Source organism: Lactuca virosa, chromosome 9 (genome assembly GCF_052849685.1).
Source record: "Lactuca virosa cultivar CGN04683 chromosome 9, Lactuca_virosa_CGN04683_v6, whole genome shotgun sequence".
Classification (NCBI taxonomy): domain Eukaryota; kingdom Viridiplantae; phylum Streptophyta; class Magnoliopsida; order Asterales; family Asteraceae; genus Lactuca; species Lactuca virosa.
This window is the reverse complement of record NC_136434.1, coordinates 207,935,262-207,944,984: the sequence shown is the minus strand read 5'-3', so window position 1 is coordinate 207,944,984 and position 9,723 is coordinate 207,935,262. Positions and strand designations below refer to the sequence as shown.

Genomic DNA, 9,723 nt, shown 5'->3' with positions numbered 1-9,723 from the left:
TTGAACACTTGAAATGCTTCGTCTTTAGTTTTCATCAGATACACCCACATTACCCTGCTGAAATCATCAACAATCAACATAAAATACCTATTCCCAGACGGTGTGGGTGGTGAGACCGGTCCACACAAGTCACTGTGGATTAACTCAAGTCTCTTCTTTGCTCTAAACGATGCTTGTGCTGGAAAGGGGTTCCTCGTCTATTTTCCCACCAAACATCCTTCACAGGGCGATGAAGGAATCTTGATCTTTGGCACTCCGGTGATCATCTCTTTGTCAACCATTTGTTTCAAGGAGTTAAAGTTTGTGTGTCCAAGTCTCTTATGTCATAGCCACATTGACTCATCAGCTTCAATGTTTAGACACACGACACGAACTGCTTCCAGCTCTATCTTGTAGAGTCTGTTGCTTGACCTGCGAACCTTCATGAGTAGTTTTCCAGACGAGTCATGCACCCATAAAAATGGGTCCTTGATCCTTATTTCATCTCCACCTTCCGCCAGTTGACCTAAACTGATAATGTTACTACATAGATCAGGAATATAGTATATATTATCAAGTTTTCGACTTCCACCATCTTTACACTTGAACACAATCGAGCCTTTTCCATCAATCCTTACTTTGGAATCGTTTCCAAACTTCACCTGGCCATGGATCGACTCATTCAAAGTTTTAAACTTTGATTTATCACCAGTCATGTGATTGCTGGCCCCACAATCAAGATACCAAACCTTTGATTGATTCAATCAACCACCCTTTGTTTTCAACTCTGGTTCCAGGTTTTCTTCATTTAGAAATACTTCCCCTGTCTCTTCTCATCCATCAATAGACGAGAGTAGCAATGCAGGTTCATTGTCATCATGGATCAAATTACTTTCATGACTTCTCTCCTTTCTAGGGTTCTTACATTCAACAGCATAATGACCATACTCTTGACAATTGTAACATTGTACCTTGCACTTGTCAAAACTGCTTGATCAATGCGTGTTTGAGTTTTTCTGACTATTGTGATCACCTCTGCCATGACCGCCTCGACCACCACTGTTGTTTCTTCCTTGACCTCTGCCTCTGCCTCGAGAACCACTGGAACCGCCACGATTTGATTTGGATTTCGCATCTCCTTCTCCTTTTTTCTTGTTTCTCTCTGACCATTCCTGATGAGTCAGGAGAAGTTTCCGATCATCACTTTCTCCAAATCCTTTCATTCTCTCTTCATGCGCTTTTAGACGGCCGATAACTTCTTCCCCAGACATCTCGTCTAAATCTCCAAATTGTTCGAGAGTCGAAGCAATTTGAAGAAATTTGCTTGGGACTGCCCTAAGTAATTTCTTCACAACATAGGACTCTTGAACCGTCTCTCCTAGTGTTCACATAGTACTTACAATGTTTGTGATTTTTCCTGCGAAATCGTCCACACTTTCTGACTCTTTCATCGTCAATGCTTCAAATTCAGCTTTCAACGTCTGAATTCGAGCTGATTTCACCCTGTCTGCTCCCACGAACATTGTTTTTAGGGCTTGCCATGCTTCTTTAGCCGTCTTCTTCTCCGCTAACACCATTAGAAGGTCTTCAGGTATTCCCTGATAAATGGTTGCCAACACCATGTTATCCTTCTTAGATTCAACAAGGGTATTTGCAGTTCTGGGCTCAACTGCATCCCATACACCCTGTGCCAACATGAAGACTCTCATCTTGATCGCCCATGCACCATAATTCGATCTTGTCAGCATCAGATAATGGAGTGTAACTTGACCATCTTTCTCACCATTTCCGTTGTTGCCACCACTGCTACCAACTGTCATCTCTTCGCGAGATTGATACTTGGGCATACACTACCAGATTCGCTTTGATACCAAATGTAGGTTTTTCACAAACCTGTGTCTTCAAGACTTCAATGAAACAGTGACAAAAACGAAAAAGGAAGAAACAGAGGATTTCACAAGCTTAATGCTTTATTCAGTGAAAAGTAAATTGGAGGAGATGATCCTCAACGTACACAAGCATAAACTATTTAAACACAAGAAAATGCGACTAATTAGCAACTAACTCCACCTAACATGAGACCCGGACTGCATAGCCTACATGACTTTGATTTATTCTTGCTAACTATTAAAACGTGCATTAATAAAAACTTAATAAAAACTTACTAAACTCAGAATTATAATAACAGTATGGCTATCAATAGCATCGGGACCCTCAAATTCTCTAAACAAATTAAAACCAACCATCAGTTAACCATATATCAAAGTTTAAATAACTTACCTTTCACATAAATATAGAATCCAATTTTGTATTGTAGTCATTTTAAATGATGTTGTGATAAATAAGCACCTTGCCCCATATATTATCTAAGAATCAAGGAGGGTTAAACAAAGGATGTAAAATCTATCTGAAGAAAATAGATATTTCATAAATAAATTATAAAAATAAATTGCTATAATATTTTTCTTACATTTTAAGAAATAAAGATCAGCAAACCTGGATAGCCAACTGAGAAAAGTGTCCAAGATCAGCAAACATAGCTTCGGACCTTGGAAATAAAAATTATATTAAAAATCAAAACTTTTTACAAAAGAAGCACATTTTTGAATTTATATAAACAAACGCTTACCTATGATGCATAATAAGATACCCCTTAAAGATTTTCAACCTTTCTTATCAAAACCAGATCAAGAATGAAGAAATGGAGACGAACCTTTTAATGGGATCTAAACCAAATCAAGAATGGAGAAATGAAGAAAGCTTAACTTGGAGCTTTATTATTTCATTTTCCAAGGCCTCCCTGTTCATTCTTTTTCCTTTACTTTTTTTTTTTTTTTTTTTTTTTTTTTCTGGTTTAAATATGATACAGAAGAATCATACTCAGTAAATATGTAATGGGAATGGGCCAACAATGTGCAATTGCCTAGCCTCATTAAATTCTGTTGGGTGAAAATCTTGACTGCACACTAATCTAAGACATCTTATTAATAACCAATAGTAATGAGAAAGGGACATGATACTAATGTTTTATTATGCTATGGCATCCAGTATGTTATTTATTTAACCGTTTTGATATATAATCATAAGAATGCACATTTTGAGAGAGAATGACAGCAAATAGAAGAAAGGATCATCATGCCATATATCATATATGCTTGCTATAGTAACAGGGTAGAAGGGTAAGCATTTATGAAACATATCTATTTATAAAACTAACAGTGTCCTATTTTTACAAAGCATTTATGAAACATATCTATTTATAAAAAAAAAAAACTCTAGTTAAACTCTTCATCAAATTTAATCCAAACGAATCTTACTTTTCTATACATTGGTTCGCTTAATGACATCCAAAACTCTTTTAAACTTATAAGTGAATTCTATACGTACGTTTGGTGATTTTTGGTGGGGTCAATTATATGAGATGAGATTTTTATATCCAAATGGTTATAGGGCAAAATCTAAATGGAAGGTTGTCATAGAGCAGTAGTACAATTGAAGCTTTTGTTTATATTAATATAGTTACTGTAGAAACACAACCAATTTATGTACCTGAATCTGATAACAACACCAACAGCATCTCTCTTCTCTTAATTAGTCAAGAATGAAGCATCAAAAAAGCTCTTAGTATTTGTACCTTCTTATCATACAACTGCAGTAACAACACCCAGATTCCAATATATAAAAATACATAAATCTGGACGCTTCAGATCTGTCCCCAACACTAACTGTGCTTGCATGCATGCATATATACTGCTACTATACATACAAAGCCTTTAGTTTTAAAGACAATGTGTACCATGTTTTGGCCTTATGGGGGGTCATATTCCTGTCTTTATCCCATTTCGGTTCTGTACCTACTCCTCTAGCCTCTCTCTCTCTCTCTCTCTCTCTCTCTCTCTCTCTCTCTCTCTCTCTCTCCTATATATATATATATATATATATATATATATATATATATATATATATATATATATATATATATATATATATATATATATACTGAAAGTGGAGAAGCATGTACACAAGGATGCATAAAGGTAGAAACAACAGTTACTACTGATCAAGTCTTACCTTAATACGACTATACCATTAATTATCATACATGAATGATTGTGTATGTGCATGCATATTTAACACCGCATCGATAGATGTATATGAACACATAAGCATAAGTGGTTGACTTTATTGATTATGGTACGCAGTATTTGGTTTTCAAAAAGCTGTTAAATTATGGAGGATGAACTGTGGTTTTTTAAAAACTTTTTATTTTTGCAGTTAAATGAATGTTAATATATGTTGAAAAATTATTAAGTTCTGTCCAAATGGCATATTTTAGAGAGTTTTTAGTACTTGTGTTATGGTTGGAATCAATAATCACTTGTTTGGATATGTTTGAGTGATTTCCTATATTTTAGCGACTATATAAATAATACAGATTTTGAAATGGAATTTCAAAACTATGCTTTAGAATAGGGAAGTGATTATACACAATAGTTTTTCGCTATACACAACAATATATGCTTTATGGAGTTCTACCATACAACATTTCAAAACACAAATTGTGGTATATGGAAAAAAATTATTGTGTACGAATAAGCTCCCTTTAGAATACTCATTTACTATTTTCATAAACAAAAAAATCATCTGATTTGACATATAGTTTAGGGAAATCTCCAGAAAAATCCTAAAATTTTACCATAATTTACGAAAAAGTCCCAAATTAAAATTTGTTTACGAAAAAGCATGAATTACCGGTAAAAATGGCGATTTGACCCATTTTTTTCCCGGTTTACCGGTTTTATTACTTACATGTTTCACTAAAGTCCCATTATTTTACTATAATTTGCGAATAAGTCCCAAAATAAAATTTATTGATGATTTGACCATTTTCTTCATGTAACATACATTTTATCGGTTTCATTGCTGACTTAGACACCTGGTCATTAAATTAGCTGATAAGATGAATATGATGGGTTATATAATGTCACATTTACTGTAAAATTTGATACTCATCTCATCGGCTCATTTATGACTATATATCTACGTCAGCAATGAAACCAATAAAATGTGTGTTTCCAAGAAAAAATGGCAGAAAATGAGTTGATGTCTGATGAGATTGATATAGTGGGTTACATAAGATTAGATAGATAATTTGATATTTCTTATTAACATAAAAAATAACGCAGTTATTGTTAGTTTATGTAATTATTGTAGTCTTCGTTGGATGCATTTTATGTTCCACAAAGATATACAATATATCAGGATATCAAGTTTTATGCTAAACAATATAACTCAACATATCTATCTCATCATCTCATTTAATGACTAGGGGTCCGGGTGAGCAATGAAACCGGTAAACTGTATGTTACATAGAGAAAATGGCCAAATCATCAGTAAATTTTATTTTGGGACTTATTCGCAAATTAGGGTAAACTAATGAGAATTTAGTAAAACAGGTAAGTAATAAAACCGGTAAACCGGAAAAAAAAGGGGTCAAATCGCCATTTTTACCGGTAATTCATGCTTTTTCGTAAACAAAATTTAGTTTGGGACTTTTCGTAAATTAGGGTAAAATTTTAGGACTTTTCTGGAGATTTCCATATAGTTTATAAGAATAGTTTTTGGTATTTGTTTTTTCAGAACGATAGTCTTATTAACTACTTGTTAAATATATATAACACTCGCTCTCAAAAAAATTACAAAAATTTAATGCTTAGTTTAATAATTAACTAAATACCTAAAATAGTCTCAATACGAATGACATTAATGTGGGATTAAGGCAACCCGAAACTCATGGATTTTAATTGTATTAGCGAATGGTCATTTGACTAGAATATGGTCACCTGTTTCCTCTTCTTGAGGCCGTGTAACATTCCTTTGGCGAGCTTCCAAACGGTCTATGAAGTGTTGTTAGATTATGCTGGAGGGAGTGGCACTCCCTCCCTTTTTTGCTACACTTTCTTACCACACTCAAGGAGTGGTATAACATAAAAAGAGAAAAGAAAAATAAGAGAGAGAAAGAGAGAGGGAGGAAGAGTGAGAGAGAAAGGAGCACTCTCATTTTTGGCCGCACATCCAAACTGCACTCCCCAAACCGCATAGCGGGGCGGTGTTCACTGCGGTTTCACATGTCACGTAGGCTGAAACCGTACTCCACTCCCTCTGGTCTTGTGCAGTCCATTGGGGTAACAGTCTTAAAGAAGAAGAATCGTGTGATGGGTACTTGCTATGGATCTCTATGGTGCATCTCCGGATACAAAGAATGAAAGACTTTTTAATAACAAGAGGGTGTGTGCTACAAAAGTGGTCGGCATAATTAAGTCTACTACGTTTCTATGGTCTAATCATAGGAGTGTTAAAGGTGGTTTAAGATGGTCTAGATTGGACTACCCACCCTCTTACCGATTTGTAATGTTTTTCTTTTCTGTTTCATCTTTCGTTTGTAGTATTGGTTGCCCCTTTCCTAACATCTTGCTATGTTGTGGCTGTTTGGCAAGATCGGAATTTTTAAGATCTGAATTTTTAAGAGGTCTGAATTTCTAAGAGAGTCTGAATTTTTAAGATCTGAACTTTTAACATGCTGTTTGGTTAGATCATCTAAATAAATGTGTTGAATTATAAAATGACTTTTTTATCCTTATGTTTAAAATTAATAATAAATACCCAATAAAACTATCAAAAATTTGAGAAATTCACATTTACATTAACATTTTACCAACATTTAATGCACTCTATTCACAACTTTAAAAACAAATCCAACAAACATTTCAACAATAAAAATATCATATTAAAACCGACACATCAATTCCAGTAAAAGAAACATCAATTGTAGTAAAAAAAACAAAAAAGCTAATACATATTATTAATTAAAATTAATTCCCAAGTTGGATGATCGAACATGTAATTGGTGAAGCAATAATTTGAATTAATAAGCAAAGACATCAATGTGAAGTGAACCTGCCCATCTAAATTTAGAACCTGCATCAAGACCCTCAAAATTTAGCATGCCCATCTCACACAACATCCCATTACCCAACATCACATTACCTAACATCCCATTACCCCCTTCATCACACGCAACCATCTTGCCCATCTCACACAATCTCCATCACCGAGCACCACCTGTCATTAACCTTCATCATCATCACCACATATTTCACGGCTCTATCAACTTCTACTCACCCACCCACCTTCAAATTGAATCAAATAGAGTTGTTGATCTTGGTTGATTTCCTCGGCTATAACATCACCATCTACAATTCCACCCATCATATTCATCACAAAAATCCCTGTTGATCTGTTTCATCGATTTAAACCAGAAAATATGAAGGAAAAAAACAAACACAGAGGAAACAAAACGCAACACATGGGAAAGAAGGAGAAGAAATGCATTCTTATTCTATTTTTGACCTGTTGTAATTCCGATTCAGATAGGGTAGGTGCTGGAGGGCAGCGTTGGGCGGAAAAAGATTAGGGCAAGAAAGAGTTACCTGCTGTTGGCGGCGAAGGGCTAGTGGGTTGTGCTGAATGGAGGTGGTTCACTGGTGACGGCGACCACCAGAGGAGTGGGGCGAGGTGGTGTAGTCAGTAGAAGAATAAAATGGAAGCTTATTAGGGCACAGCGGCAAGAAGATGTTGTCGGCGTTTTGATAGAGAGGGGTGGGAGGGAAAATCAGTATACAGAGAAAAAGGAGCGGAGCAGGGTAAAAAAGGAACATTAGCCTCTTATTTCTTTTCAGACACAACTCTATATCTGAAATATTAAGAGGCTTTTAAAAAATTAAGAGGCAAAAAATAAGAGACTAACAAACAAGCTATATTGAACTTTTAAGATGTTACCTGTTAAATTTTTAATTAAGAGGTAAACAAATAGGCCCTTAATAAGAAGAATTGTGTGATGGGTACTTGTTATGGATCTCTATGGTGCATCTCCGGAGGCAAAGAACGAAAGACTTTTTAATAACAAGAGGGTGTGTGCTACAAAAGTGGCTAACATAATTAATTTTACTATGTTTCTATAGTCTAATCATAGGAATGTTAAAAGGTGGTTTTAGATGGTCTAGATTGGACTACCCACCCTCTTACCGATTTGTAATGTTTTTCTTTTCTGTTTCATCTTTCGTTTGTAGTGTTGTTTGCCCCTTTCCTAGCATCTTGCTATGTTGGGGCCTTTTAATGCATATTCTCATTTGCTGATTCAAAAAAAAAAATCAATTTTAGTTGTAGATATATTTTTAACGCACCTTTATACCTTTGCTTTAATTAAAAATATCATTCGTATCTTTCGGTTGGGATTTTAGGTGTTGTTTGTTTTTTTGTCCGCAGATCTTCTTGACCTCTTCTTTTTGTGCGGCGCAGACCACGCGCAAGCATTAGGCTTTGCAGACTGTTTGTTTTTTTTGAAGACTTCAGACCAAAAAAGGTTTGCGCGTCCACTTCTTGACGTTGATGTGGACTAGAGTCTTCAAACCTCTTCAGACATCTTCTAGTCTAAAAAAACACATATATCTTTTTTTTTAAACTTAGATTTTTTACAACTTTATCTATTATAAACAATTTTTAATAAAAAAAATTACAATACTAAAAGAAAAAAAAAGTTTGGTGACATAATAATGACCTTTATGACAAATTTATAAATAAATATTTAATTACAATAAGGTCATTGAAGCTTTTTATATAGACATGAAAAAAAAAATATTAATATTATCTTATATTTTTTGTGTCAAATTTTATAAAACATTATTTAATGCAGTATCATTTATTTCTTGGTAAAAATATTTATGTCCGGTTTTTAAATTATTTAATTGAAAAGGTAAATGAAAATTTTGAAAATTTTCATTTAAAATCAAAGTTTATTTCCATCCAATTTATGTGTTAAATATTTTATTTTTAATTAAAATGTTTAGGCATAATTTTGTCACCAAAGTTTGTTGGTTTTTATCTAATATATACGTTAATTCATGTCATTTTATTTTCACTTTTATACAATAATACATAAAAGTTGATCAACATTTATTAATTATCTATAATAAAGTCATAAAATTATTGGAAAACTATTTTAAGTTTTTTTAAATAAGTTTAATTAGATTTTAGTTTATTTTAACAACCTTCAGATCTTAAAAAACAAACAGTCTTTTTCTTTCAGACTGCAGACGTTCGGTCCACCTCTTCTATTGCAGATGTATGCAAATGTGGTCTGCAGACTGCAAACATTTTGCCTCAGAAAAAACAAACAGTACCTTAGTCTTTAATGTCGTTAGACAAATGTTTCATGTTATGTATTTACGTTTTTTTGGAAGATAACTAAGTTATGCATTTATTTAAGGTAGCTTAAAAATTATATTTTAGGTGGTTGGGTCACTAAAATTGATAAATATGGCGCTAATTTGTAAATGGTGGTGGAGACTCAGAAAAGAAACGTCTTCATTATGGGTTCAAGTGATCTCGCATATCCATAACTTAGTAAATAAACCAACTTGTTAGTTGTGAAGATGCTCATCACCAGGTATTTGGAACAACATTGCTCAAATCAAGAACGACCTAGCCAAATTGTGCATCAAACAAGAAGAGATCATCAGAAGGGAGGTAGATTCTGGAACCCACACCTTTTTTGGTTGGACGATTGGTTGGGTGTTGGTCCACTGAAATCTGTTTTTCCGGAGCTATATCAACTTGAATCACAAAAGAAATGTAAAGTTGCACATATAATCTTTGACTCGGGATTTTCTTGGTCATGGGATGCAC

At 34.1% G+C, this 9,723-nt stretch overlaps 1 protein-coding gene and 1 long non-coding RNA gene across 3 annotated transcripts; both read right to left on the bottom strand.

Moving 5' to 3' along the window:
• Positions 1-323: 323 nt before the first annotated feature.
• LOC145140233 (uncharacterized) lies at positions 324-695 on the bottom strand. The gene has a single exon (XM_079073793.1). The coding sequence runs from the start codon at positions 693-695 to the stop codon at positions 324-326; it is 372 nt and encodes a 123-aa protein (XP_078929919.1).
• A 6,116-nt stretch (positions 696-6,811) lies between these two features.
• LOC145136133 (uncharacterized) lies at positions 6,812-8,102 on the bottom strand. Of its 2 annotated transcripts, none has more exons than XR_013720250.1 (2): positions 7,390-8,102; positions 6,812-7,276 (listed from the first exon to the last, which is right to left on the bottom strand). It is a non-coding gene; the product is annotated as an uncharacterized LOC145136133 (long non-coding RNA). The 2 variants fall into 2 exon arrangements; XR_013720249.1 differs by having other exon boundaries at positions 7,470-8,102.
• Positions 8,103-9,723: the final 1,621 nt, after the last annotated feature.

Excerpts from the sequence above, each read along its gene's own strand:
- LOC145140233 (XM_079073793.1), bottom strand. The coding sequence starts at position 695 with ATGACTGGTGATAAATCAAAGTTTAAAACTTTGAATGAGTCGATCCAT.